Source organism: Engystomops pustulosus, chromosome 6 (assembly GCF_040894005.1).
Source record: "Engystomops pustulosus chromosome 6, aEngPut4.maternal, whole genome shotgun sequence".
NCBI classification, from domain to species: domain Eukaryota; kingdom Metazoa; phylum Chordata; class Amphibia; order Anura; family Leptodactylidae; genus Engystomops; species Engystomops pustulosus.
The window spans coordinates 30,058,644-30,072,105 of NC_092416.1; the positions used below are offsets into that span (position 1 = coordinate 30,058,644).

Sequence of the window (13,462 nt, forward strand, 5' to 3'; positions counted from 1 at the left end):
TCCGGCCCCCAATCCAGTATTATATGGGCCGAGCAGTGTTACATATTGGCCCTGGAGATCGGTGTAATCTGTGGATTTGCATTCTATGGTTGTATCGGGAGGGGGAGGGGTGTCCTCACACTGCTGTGCTCTTATCTCTCTAGATTTATCTGCTCCACTCTAATCAGAGCACAGCAGTGTGAGGATATCCTACTACTAGCTGCTTCTACTGCTAACCCCACAGACCTCAGGACATCTACCACCAGGTGGAAAGACTGTAAGCAAATGAGCCTGAGGGGCTCCAGTCTCTATTAACACCTATGGAGCTTGGAGACCCGCAGGCTCATTTGTTTACAGTCCTTCATCCTGGTGGTAGTTGCCCTTTTAAGATATGGTTACACAAATCTCCAGGGCCAATACAGAACACTGCTTACAAGACTCCCCTTTAGTCCTTGTTTTCTTCACCAATCCGAGCACCTCTTCATATTTGGGTCCTAGTTTGTTCTGGCTGTTATTAGATTTGCAGTGACCTCCCGGGTGTAACATGGAGACTAATATTAGAGGTGTCACTCGCTGCTTAGCCCCAGTCCTGTGCAGCCTGTAGAGGGCGGATCTTGTCTGTTCCATGATGTACAGCGATGGTCACCATTCAGCACTTCAGAGCTCGCCCCTAGAGGGGGGAAGAAGAGGACGCCTGGCCCGGCTCCTAATCCAGTCTGCAGGCGCCTGTTTTCAGTGACTCAGTCACATACTTGTGGTCTGTGGTGGTGAGGAAATGTCCTGTGACCCTGGTATTACACATTTACCAAGAGCCAGTCCTGTCTGTACCAAAAACTAAGCTCCTAACTAATGCTTATTCCCGAAACAACAGATTAGTACAATTGCAACTTTATTTATAAAATAAAGATAACACAGACTTTATAACCTAGCACCATGATAGCACCGTGTATCCCATCCTGAGGGCACCGGATTAGTAGCTTTATCTGTATACTGCCCTCTGCTGGAGAGAGAGCGAGAATATAGCTGGTGAGTAGTATCTTCTGTCTCCCATAACATTGGGATACACAAAAAGTAGTGGAAGGGCAAGTCTAAGAGGTAATGGGGGAAGGGGAGACCAAGTTCTGGTAAAGTAATGGGCCCGGGCCAAAGCACGAGCAATACTGGCAATGTAATGTCTGTAGGTGAGGGCAGGCTTCACTTTTTGACCAAATATTAGACAATTTGTAAGGGCAGTTAAAGAAGACGGGGCCCATATTACATACGGTCCTAGCTCAGCCAGATCAGGGGATGGTCCTGATGTGAGGTCAGTGCCAGGAGAAGTGTCCAGGGACCGGCGCAGGTCAGAACCTCCTTGTTCTGTGAAGTAGAAGAGGCGGCCGCCCCCGGGGGTGCACTGCTGCAGGACCTTTCTTTAGGAAATGAATTTTAATGAAATGTTGGGTGAATACAAACTTACAAATCCATCATTTGTTTTGCTGAAAAACAGGAGGAACCTTATAAAATAGAGGATTTGGTCATAAAAAATATATAAAATGAGGAAAACTCCTATAAATAAATCAGTTCCCAGCTCCTTACTGGATGTGGCAATCCGGCGGCAGGAGTTCAGCGCCGCCCTGGTGGTTAGGAGTCCTTCAGCATGCTGATACGGGCGTACAGCTTCAGCGCCGGCCCCAGTTTAATGTTCATGGTGCTCATTAGATGATCCTCTTTGAGCAGCAGCAGGGCCTGGCCATCTATCTCCTGCGCACGAAACTCTTCCGAGATCTCCTGACAACCTGCAGAGAGAAGAACATGGACAGTCATAAGAATGAGATTGGGAAAGAAGGATCAGGCACATCGGATTACAAGATTCCTGGTCCTTTGTCTCCCCCCCCCCCCCCAAGAAGACGATCCAGTTCTGGACATGTCTCTAGTACGGATCAATCCATGATGAAGCCTACGCACCTGGCAGGGAGCGGATGAACTCGTAGACGTCTTCCACGTTCCACTTGGTGGGGTCACTCGGTAAGAAGTTGTGGTCCCCTCCCTGCAGATCTGTAGGCTCTGCCCCGCGGTCATGGTGGCGTTGGCGGGAGTGGGAGGAGCTGGCGGACATGGGAGAAATCGGCTCCTCGTAGCTGGAGTTGTCGGAGCAGCGGCTGGAGTCCTCCTGGCTGTGGCTGTGTTTGAGGTTGGAGGTGGTAGTCAGCGGGGTCATGCTGATGGGGGTGATGGGTTCAGACATCTGTAGGAAGAAACCCAGATACATCTACATAAAACAAGGATATCTACCGGCCTTCACCTAATGTCACTCAAAGCCCCTGCTCATGGTGAACCTGTAGTCCTGGCTGCGCTGTGGCCTGTACCTGCACAGCTCTCTCAGGGCTGGGACTCTGCAGGTTACTCTTCCTCCGCCGCGAGTGCTTGGCCGCTGCAGGTTTCTGTATCTTGCTGCGGTCGGGATGAAAGAGGCCCACGCGTTTTGTGCATCCAACATTATACCTGAGAGATTAGAAGAATGAAGTTATTCTCCTATACACCAAGTATCCTGTATACAGTATATACACCAAGTAACCTGTATGCAGTATATACAGCTCTCCTATACACCCAGTATCCTGTATGCAGTATATACACCTCTCCTATACACCAAGTAACCTGTATACAGTATATACACCTCTCCTATACACCAAGTATCCTGCAGGCAGTATATACACCAAGTATCCTGCAGGCAGTATATACACCAAGTATCCTGCAGGCAGTATATACACCAAGTATCCTGCAGGCAGTATATACACCAAGTATCCTGCAGGCAGTATATACACCAAGTATCCTGCAGGCAGTATATACACCAAGTATCCTGCAGGCAGTATATACACCAAGTATCCTGCAGGCAGTATATACACCTCTCCTATACACCCAGTATCCTGTATGCAGTATATACAGCTCTCCTATACACCAAGTAACCTGTATACAGTATATACAGCTCTCCTATACACCCAGTATCCTGTATGCAGTATATACACCTCTCCTATACACCAAGTAACCTGTATACAGTATATACACCTCTCCTATACAACAAGTAACCTGTATACAGTATATACACCTCTCCTATACACCCAATATCCTGTATACAGTATACACACACCTCTCCTATACACCCAGTATCCTGCATACAGTATACACACACACACACCTCTCCTATACACCCCATTACCTGTATACACCTCCAACATGTCCCAGTAGCTTGCATGCAGCATAGACACCTCTCCTATACTCCCAAATACATACATATATACACACCCATACAGATCATTGTTCACCTTTTAGCACATGCCATGGAACAGAAGCGCTTGGAGCGTTTAAATTTGTACTCAAAGTCCACTCGACCACAGAGCTCACACTTCAGTTTTGGTGGTTCACCTTCATCTTTAGATGCTGAACAAAAGATAAAAAGATAACTTATACGTCTATCCCGTGGAATGACCACGCTGCATTCTTCAATATGATTGAAGTAGTCTAGATTGCTAGCTCTCAGGAAGAGTATCGGAACGAGGCCCTTCACCTGCTATGAAAGTTTCATCCATCTCGGAGTCTGTGGTTGTGGTCGTCGTGTTGGTCTCTTGTTGGGGCACTTTTTCTTGTGATGGTATCTGCTGATGCTTCTCCTGCGACCCCACAAGATGGGAAGAGCGCCCCACCTGTAAGACGAGAGCAATAGCAGTCAGGAGTTGAGGCCTGGGAGGCACTTTCCTGCACTGGGAGTGTTACCACCCGGGGTTATATGCCTCCTGCTGTGTCCACAGGGCCAGTGGCCGATTATTACCATTCATCCAGCTGTGACTAATAGCAGCCGGCTCAGTGGTTTTCACAAGAAGTTACAGGCCGGCCGCATGACCAGCCACAGGGCGGGTAACTATGTGCCAGCCATAGAGCCAACAATGGAAAAAAACATGGAAAACCCAAGAAAATGCACTGTTACTGCCAGACTCCAGGGCGTCTACTGCGGGCACCTACGTCTCCATGGTATGAATAATCCAGAACTTTCTGACTGGGTTGTGTATAATGTATCTATCTGTGACAAACCTATATACACTGTAGACCCTTCCTGCTCACAGAGCTGAGGACTTGTTACAGTGTGTAAGCGCAGCCTGTAGTTCGGGACAGTAGAGAGATATGCGCTGATGTACTGAGCTTACAGAAGACACCATCACCCTGCTCCCCACACCGGGCTTCATATACATACAATGCAAGGTAAACGTGGTCACCCACCTCGAGGACAGCTCTGCTCCTGTGTGACTGCAAAAACAAGAAGTGTCATGTAATCATCTGTACATAGGATACAATGTATACAGCATGCACTACTACTCCCCCCATCCAATACCAATCTCCGTGTATACATACTGGGAACGGCTGGGCTCCCTCCTGGATCACAAAGCCTTCGATGACATGGGTGAGGATTTGCGGTTTGACCACAGCCTGCGGCGGCTTGTTCTCACCGTTCTGCGGGGTGTTCCCAGTGGCAGCGGCTGGAATAGGAGATGAACCATTCCCCGATGTCATGTCCAGTGGAGGGCAAGAGTCAGAGCCTGGCACACCTGTATGAGCGGAGTCTATAGAGGACAGAAAAGACACAGCATAAGAAACACTGATGCAAAAACATCCACAACTACGAATGAAGAGGACGGAGAAACACTTCCTTAATAAATCATGACCCCTGTAACCAACCCTTGGCTAAGTTCACCTAACCTCTGACCTCCGAGGTAGCAATGGATACGCTTTTAGGGGAGTGAACCCAACAAGTCTCCTATGTCCAGAAGACATCTGCATAGGATCTGCCCGCTGCTGAACGACTGGCACGACCTGTCCTTCTGGTGTCCGCTGATCCGTCATGGTGTCATGGACTTCTGTGGCCCTTTGAGCTATGACGATGTCTCATCATGTGAACATATGACTAATGATAAACTATCATTGTACCCCAGTAACATGTGCCGTATTTTACCCCAAAATCCTTTCACTTGGATACACTGACTACATTCAGCTACAATTCTCCAGCATCCAATGTGCTGTGTACACAATGTAATAATCCTCATCATCACCACAATGTCACCGCTATCCCAGTGGAGCACAAAAAAAGGATATCCCAAACCCTGGGACACCTCCTGCAACTACAGTATGTAGTGCCCGAAATCTCTGTGTGTAAATGGTGACTTTGGGATTGAGTCCTGCTTGATGCGAGGTTGTAGATAACAAGAGACCACTACAGATGACTAGCAATGAGCTAATGATCAGTGATCAGGTGTTTGTGTCATTTTCTTTATTGGTATATAGAGCAGCAACATATTCCAAAACCCAAAGGTAGATATATTTATTCCGTAATTTAAGCTGTCCTTCATCAGCTGCCAGTTCCTATAACAACAGGGCATTGTCAGCCCTCTGTGCCCATCACACACGTCCGGCATCAGCCGCCTCCTGTCTAATATCACTCATCACACATGCCCAGGATCTGCCGGCTGTGCCCTCATACATCCTGTATCTCTCATCACACATGCCCAGGATCTGCCGGCTGTGCCCTCATACATCCTGTATCTCTCATCACACATGACCTGTATCGCTAAATACACAAGTCCAGCATCAGCCCCTTATGCACATCACACGTCCTGTATCTCTCATCACACATGTCCGGCATCAGCCGCCTGTGCCCACCACACATCTTGTATCGCTCATCACACATGTCCGGCATCAGCCAGCACTTATCATACATGCTGCAGTGATCATCACACATATCCAACATACAGTCATATCATATATAACATAACGCTCTGTCATTATACAGTGAAAAGTTTTGCAACTTTACCATAGTTTTTGTTTCCATTTCTAACCATTTTCAAGATACTTGAGACTTATTTACCCCCACAGCTGACAATCTGTTACAATTCCACACAATACAATGACCTCAGGCATATAAAAATATTTATGGAGGTGCCCCAATATTTTGTTATTAAGCTTCACTGCAGGTAACATGTGTCAGCCTGGGGCCCCGGTCTGTTTGGTGCTAAACATGTAAAGTTATTGTTTACTGACAGAAGAGATTTTGCAAATTTTGAAGAATTGAAAAGTTCTGTTCAGTTCTGTAACTAGAGAATTAGATTGTAATGTAATTGTACACCAACCTGAATGTGACTGTCAGTGGCTTCTCCACAAATATGAGCTCGTCATGGGAACGTCACAGATGGAGCCCCACTCCACAAGTGCCGCCACCCCCAGACACCCACACTCCTGCCATCAGCCCCAAATCCTGGGACCCCACATTCAGGCCTTGGAAGGTTTAGGAGTTGTATCCTCTGAAGTAGTGGTGAAAGGAGGGGGTATCCTCTTTAGAAAGGGAGACTGGGAGTTGTATCCTCTGAAGTAGTGGTGAAAGGAGGGGGTATCCTCTTTAGGAAGGGAGACTGGGAGTTGTATCCTCTGAAGTAGTGGTGAAAGGAGGGGGTATCCTCTTTAGGAAGGGAGACTGGGAGTTGTATCCTCTGGTGTAGAGTAGGAGAGGAGTTGTACTCCCTGTGGAGGAGGCTGGGGGTTGTATCCTCAGGTGTGGAGTAGGAGAGGAGTTGTACTCCCTGTGGGGGAGGCTGGGGGTTGTATCCTCAGGTGTGGAGTAGGAGAGGAGTTGTACTCCCTGTGGAGGAGGCTGGGGGTTGTATCCTCAGGTGTGGAGTAGGAGAGGAGTTGTGCTCCCTGTGGGGGAGGCTGGGAGTTGTATCCTCAGGTGTGGAGTAGGAGAGGAGTTGTACTCCCTGTGGGGGAGGCTGGGGGTTGTATCCTCAGGTGTGGAGTAGGAGAGGAGTTGTACTCCCTGTGGAGGAGGCTGGGGGTTGTATCCTCAGGTGTGGAGTAGGAGAGGAGTTGTACTCCCTGTGGGGGAGGCTGGGAGTTGTATCCTCAGGTGTGGAGTAGGAGAGGAGTTGTACTCCCTGTGGGGGAGGCTGGGGGTTGTATCCTCTGCTTGTGTCCGGCTCTCTGCTATGTTCTGGAGTAGTAGCTGTGTTGGGCAGGCACCAGCTCTTTGTTGTGACTTGGGAGGGCAGGAAGAGTTTCAGTCACTCAGGAAAGTGATGGTCCAGGCCTAGGACTCCTGTTGTTCAGCTCCACATTGTCCACACACACACACGGCCCCTCGCTCCACACTCAGACAATGAATGAGAGGCTCAGCCCTTTGTGAGTCTGCCCATCGCCCGCACTTCCCCTCCTCTTCCTCCAATCCCAGAGGCAGGCGGAGGCAGGAGGGGAGGGGGTACAGCAAGGAATACAAGTGGGAGGAAGGGGGGTCCGAACACTGACACAACAGCAGCTGCTAAACTACAATGCCAGCTGTCCGCCTGCAAGCAACAGTACAACCCAACAGCTGTCTGTATACACACCCCAAACCGGGTCACACCCATCCTACAGGATAAACGGGGTCATCCAATACACACACCCCAAACCGGGTCACACCGATCCTACAGGATAAACGGGGTCATCCAATACACACACCCCAAACCGGGTCACACCGATCCTACAGGATAAACGGGGTCATCCAATACACACACCCCAAACCGGGTCACACCGATCCTACAGGATAAACGAGGTCATCCAATACACACACCCCAAACCGGGTCACACTGATTATACAGGGAGGTCCAATAAAGACACACCCGACTGGGTCACACTGTGGTCTCTGGCTACATCCCATGTGCTGATTGCATTTGCGTTGCATTTTGAAACAGAACACAAATGCAACATTTGTGTTGATCGATTTTTTTTTGGGGGGGGGAGAGTATGTTTTTATCATATATGTTACATGCGCTTTCTATGTGGCATTTCTGTGCATTCTCACTGTTAATATTCATTCTTTGCCTTGTAGAGAGCGTATCAACATATTGTTATATTTGGGTTTTTCTCCGATGTTTTCATTGTTATAACGACATGCAGGATACATTATTATTTTTCTCAATAGTTACTAATGGAACAGGGCTGCAGTGTAAAGCATGGAGTCTGAGAAGAGACGTGTAGCCCTCCATACACAATGCAGCTGAGCTGGCTCCACTGATCCGAGCTGTGCCCTAATGTAGCAGGGGTGCAGGTAGGTGCCACCCGTGGGGCAGGGGTGTAGGTCTCATGTATGGAGGAATATGTCCGCTTCTAGCTGGTAGGAGGGGGATGGGGCGGACATATCTCATGTTTCTCGATGCGGCTCCATTCCAGCGGTTTCATATATAATAAGAGCGATACGTGGAAGCTTTTGTTCTCCGTGTATGAGGCGGGCGCGAGCGTCCATGTCCCCGGTGTCTGATTATTATTTCATGAGACAGCTTTCTGTGGTCTCGTCCTAAGTGCAGGGCGATGGGGGTCATGTGGCGTATAATGTGCGCCCCCCACCTGCTCCCGCTTTTAGCTTCGCTGCCCATCACATTTGTGTTATCTGATGAATGTGAACCCGATGACATTACTCCCACCTCAATTATGAAGACCCCACAAACAGCTCCCGAAATCTCAGCTTCCTGTCATGTGATGTAGAGAAAATTAGGGTTCGCTGCTAAATTTGGCGTTATGGTAACAGACAGGAGTCCACAGTTTTCAATTAGGCTTCTGTGTTGAAGAGATTTGCCAGAATTAAAATACACTATGATTCTGTTTTGGAAACAGCACCCCTCTTGTCCATGGCTTTGTCTGGTATTGCATCTAAGAGACCTAATTACTTAAATACTGATACACAATGGACAGAAATGGGCATTCCTCTAATCCCCTACAGGTTTATTTAGGAAGAAGGTCCCTTAATATTTAGTGGAGCTTAGGAGTTACATACAATGAAAGCCATGCTGTGTCCTGTTTCAAGGACCAACCCAAATTTCTGGGACGGGACTCCGTGCATGAAAGTGATATATGATACACACAGTTCCTTCTTCCTTGCACTGAACTGCTATCATCATTACATCAGGGATGAAGGGACTCCTTACATCGTTTAGTATTATGATGCATTGAGTCCCATTCCCGTCATTGCAGTCCATGAATGAAACACTGTGCTAAGTCCAGTTGTACAGTTCACAAAGACAGACCTGTATCTTGGTCCAATCCCACGGACTGCACACAATAGGGGAGACCTTGCATCATACAGTAATATGATGCAAGGACTCCCTTCTATGCAATGTGTGCAGTCCGTGGGATCCGACCAACATAGTTTGTGGGCTAAAACTGTCATTGTGATTCCAATCTGCAGAGCAGTGGCAGGACTCACCATGTGGCCGGTAGTGACCTGAGCTTCTGGTGATGGAAACGGCGGCAGCATGTACTGGAGCCTTCACCAGAGAAGGACTGATAGATGAGCAGTGTTTATAGAGGTTCTCTGCTGCAGGATGAGTCTGCAAGAAACAGCACATGGAAAGTGATGGAAAGTTAATTGGTGCAGTCCCAGATCCCTACTGTCAAATGAAAAGCCTTGGGATTTGAGTAGCTCAAGGGTGATCGTTCCAAAACAAGTGACGTTGGCTAGATCTGCCATCTTGTCCATGTTCCATTCGCTCCAGTATTGGAGGGCGGAAATGGTTGGTAATGGAAGCAGGAGGTCAGACCATGTGCAAACTGTGGCATTAAAGGGACACTTAAAGGGCTTGGCATTTGGAGGTGTATTACACTTACCGTGCCCGGAGCTGCTGGAAGCTGCAGGATGACGGCTGAGCTGACCGGGAGAAGCTTGCGTGGCACGGTCACTTCGTGTCCGGGGAGGCCTGAGCAGGTGGCAGGGCTCTGTCTGTGCCCATTGGTCTCGGCACAGGTGGATGAGGGCACTGCCAGGGGTGTGATAGGTGAAGAGCTGAGACACTGCGCTGATGAACTGACCTGGGTGAGGGGCAGCAGGGGCCGCGGCTGTATCTGCAGTGGCTTCTGTGGCTGTATCAGAGCTGAGGAACAGGCTGCAGGGAAGGCATTCATATAGTTAGGTGCTGGGCTATCACTCTCATTGTACAGGCGGTACATGAGGACGGGGATTATCACGGATCTTTGACTCAAACAATGGAATCACTCATATCTTGGATCCGCCAGGCTACCATGGCACCCGGCAGCTGGGCCAGGACGCCAGCAGGGACAGACGGGCATCGTCACCTGGGGCAGCAGCAGCAGATTTGCATCGTATTAAGAGTCTTTTGTGCCTGAGTTTTACATGAAAGTAAAGAACCGTGTCCAGGCCCGAGGCAGTCACCACGACAACAGAGACTGAGAGCAACACAGAGGAGAGACCCGGGAGTGACGAGAAAGCCAAGATGTCACCCCGGCTGCACCCACTGTCTGCACCTTCATCTACAGGTCCAACAAAATGTGGACTATTATATAATACTGGAACTAAACAAGATCTCAATACAGTCCAGTAATACAGGCCGATGTCTATATGGACCAGTAATACAGGAGGATCCCTACATCGTCCACTAATACAGGCTGATTCCTATACAGTTCAGTAATAATAATAATAATTATTATTTTTCAATAATTCCATTATTTATATAGTCTGATTCCTTAACTTTCAAACTGTCGCAAGACAAAGCACTTCCATGCACCAGGAAGAAGAAGGTGAACTCCGGGGACCTGAGCGGGGAAGCGACACATGCAGGGTATGGGGCGCACGATCTTAGTGAATCGCAGCACAGTGCATTATCGTCGGACCATCGTCGGAGTTCTGTGAACTCCAGCAGACGCATAAGTAAATGTGCCCCATAGTGGGCAATGAATAAATTACAAGGGTATCACTGGTGCAAAGTAGTGAAAAAAATAGAAAAATATAGATATTCAGCACTTTGAATGGATTTTCTGCCTTGATCCATTTGAAGTGCAGAATACCTATATTTTTCTATAGTCCAATTCCTATACAGTCCAATCCCTATGCAGTCCAGTAATACAGGCTGATCCCTATAAAGTCCAGTAATACAGAACAAACCCTATGCAGTCCAGTAATACAGGCTGATCCCTATGCAGTACAGTAATACAGGCTGGTTCCTATACAGTCCAGTAATACAGGCTGGTCCCTATACAGTCCAGTAATACAGGCTGATCCCTATACAGTCCAGTAATACAGGCTGATCCCTATAAAGTCCAGTAATACAGAACAAACCCTATGTAGTCCACTAATACAGGCTAGTCCCTATACAGTCCAGCAATACAGGCCGATCCCTATGCAGTCCAGTAATACAGGCTGATCCCTATGCAGTCCAGTAATACAGGCTGATCCCTATGCAGTCCAGTAATACAGGCTGATTCCTATACTGTCCAGTAATACAGACTGGTTCCTATACAGTCCAGTAATACAGGCTGATCCCTATGCAGTCCAGTAATACAGGCTGGTCCCGATACAGTCCAGTAATACAGGCTGATCCCTATACTGTCTAGTAATACAGACTGGTTCCTATACAGTCCAGTAATACAGGCTGGTCCCTATACAGTCCAGTAATACAGGCTGATCCCTGTACAGTCCAGTAATACAGGCTGATCCCTATGCAGTCCAGTAATACAGGCTGATCCCTATGCAGTCCAGTAATACAGGCTGGTCCCGATACAGTCCAGTAATACAGGCTGGTCCCTATACAGTCCAGTAATACAGGCTGGTCCCTATACAGTCCAGTAATACAGGCTGGTCCCTATACAGTCCAGTAATACAGGGTGATCCCTATACAGTCCAGTAATACAGGCTGGTCCCTATACAGTCCAGTAATACAGGCTGGTCCCTATACGGTCCAGTAATACAGACGGCTCTCTATACAGTCCAGTAATACAGACTGGTCCCTATACAGTCCAGTAATACAGACTGGTCCCTATACAGTCCAGTAATACAGGCTGGTCCCTATGCAGTCCAGTAATACAGGCTGATCCCTATACTGTCCAGAAATACAGACTGGTTCCTATACAGTCCAGTAATACAGGCTGATCCCTATACAGTCCAGTAATACAGGCTGGTCCCTATACAGTCCAGTAATACAGGCTGGTCCCTATACAGTCCAGTAATACAGGCTGGTCCCTATACAGTCCAGGAACACATCACAGCACACATTTTGCATTAGTCGCCTTATGACCCTGTCTCCCCTGGCTGTCCGCATTGCACTTGTCCTTAGACATCTTGCAGATATGCGATACCTGTACACATTAGTCTCCATTATCTAGAAAATTTCACTGTGTGAAGCTGCTGGCCCTATAAATGTTTAATTATGTCATGTCTGGCAGGCCTGTGGCATGCGCAGGGTTAATATAATGCCTGGGGTTGAGGCAATAGTGGATCAATTATTTATTTCTGCGAGATGAGGGGGCTGTTTCCATGACAACTGCTGCTCATCCTTGAAGGGGGGTCTACATATGGCCCCTAGAGACACGATCAGGAGAGGTGAGGCCTAAATGTTCCATATATTAAGGCCGTGTTGCGATGTATTTGGGGAGCAGGTCACCAGACATGGACTGCATATGGAAGAGGGGTCACACATAGGAAGGTCACATTATATGGGGTACAGGACATGACTAGTGTGGTCAGTCATGTATTGTATATGGGGTACAGGACACGACTAGTGTGGTCAGTCATGTATTGTATATGGGGTACAGGACACTACTGTGTGGTCAGTCATGTATTGTATATAGGGTACAGGACATGACTAGTGTGGTCAGTCATGTATTGTATATGGGGTACAGGACACGACTAGTGTGGTCAGTCATGTATTGTATATGGGGTACAGGACACGACTAGTGTGGTCAGTCATGTATTGTATATGGGGTACAGGACACTACTAGTGCGGTCAGTCATGTATTGTATATGGGGTACAGGACACGACTAGTGTGGTCAGTCATGTATTGTATATGGGGTACAGGACACGACTAGTTTGGTCAGTCATGTATTGTATATGGGGCACAGGACACGACTAGTGTGGTCAGTCATGTATTGTATATGGGGTACAGGACACGACTAGTGTGGTCAGTCATGTACTGTATATGGGGTACAGGACACGACTAGTGTGGTCAGTCATGTATTGTATATGGGGTACAGGACACGACTAGTGTGGTCAGTCATGTATTGTATATGGGGTACAGGACACGACTAGTGTGGTCAGTCATGTATTGTATATGGGGTACAGGACACGACTAGTGTGGTCAGTCATGTATTGTATATGGGGTACAGGACACGACTAGTGTGGTCAGTCATGTATTGTATATGGGGTACAGGACACTACTGTGTGGTCAGTCATGTATTGTATATGGGGTACAGGACACTACTAGTGTGGTCAGTCATGTATTGTATATGGGGTACAGGACACGACTAGTGTGGTCAGTCATGTATTGTATATGGGGTACAGAACACGACTAGTGTGGTCAGTCATGTATTGTATATGGGGTACAGGACACTACTGTGTGGTCAGTCATGTATTGTATATGGGGTACAGGACACGACTAGTGTGGTCAGTCATGTATTGTATATGGGGTACAGGACACGACTAGTGTGGTC

General features: G+C 47.9%; 1 protein-coding gene across 7 annotated transcripts in view; it reads right to left on the bottom strand.

The window, feature by feature from the left end:
* Window positions 1–851: 851 nt before the first annotated feature.
* Window positions 852–13,462, bottom strand: part of PHC2 (polyhomeotic homolog 2) — a 149,462-nt gene continuing 136,851 nt past the window's right edge. For 5 of the 7 annotated variants that reach the window (XM_072155424.1, XM_072155425.1, XM_072155427.1 and 2 more), the window contains exons 8-16: window positions 9,631–9,905; window positions 9,230–9,353; window positions 4,360–4,568; window positions 4,228–4,254; window positions 3,521–3,656; window positions 3,279–3,393; window positions 2,325–2,460; window positions 1,924–2,203; window positions 852–1,754 (exon numbers count right to left, since the gene is read on the bottom strand). In XM_072155424.1, the coding sequence (XP_072011525.1) occupies window positions 1,600–1,754; window positions 1,924–2,203; window positions 2,325–2,460; window positions 3,279–3,393; window positions 3,521–3,656; window positions 4,228–4,254; window positions 4,360–4,568; window positions 9,230–9,353; window positions 9,631–9,905 (1,457 nt within the window). In that variant the 3' untranslated portion in view covers window positions 852–1,599. Of the gene's footprint in view, window positions 1,755–1,923; window positions 2,204–2,324; window positions 2,461–3,278; window positions 3,394–3,520; window positions 3,657–4,227; window positions 4,255–4,359; window positions 4,569–6,128; window positions 7,620–9,229; window positions 9,354–9,630; window positions 9,906–13,462 lie in introns of those variants that run through there. The other 2 variants (XM_072155428.1, XM_072155429.1) reach the window with 2 other exon arrangements.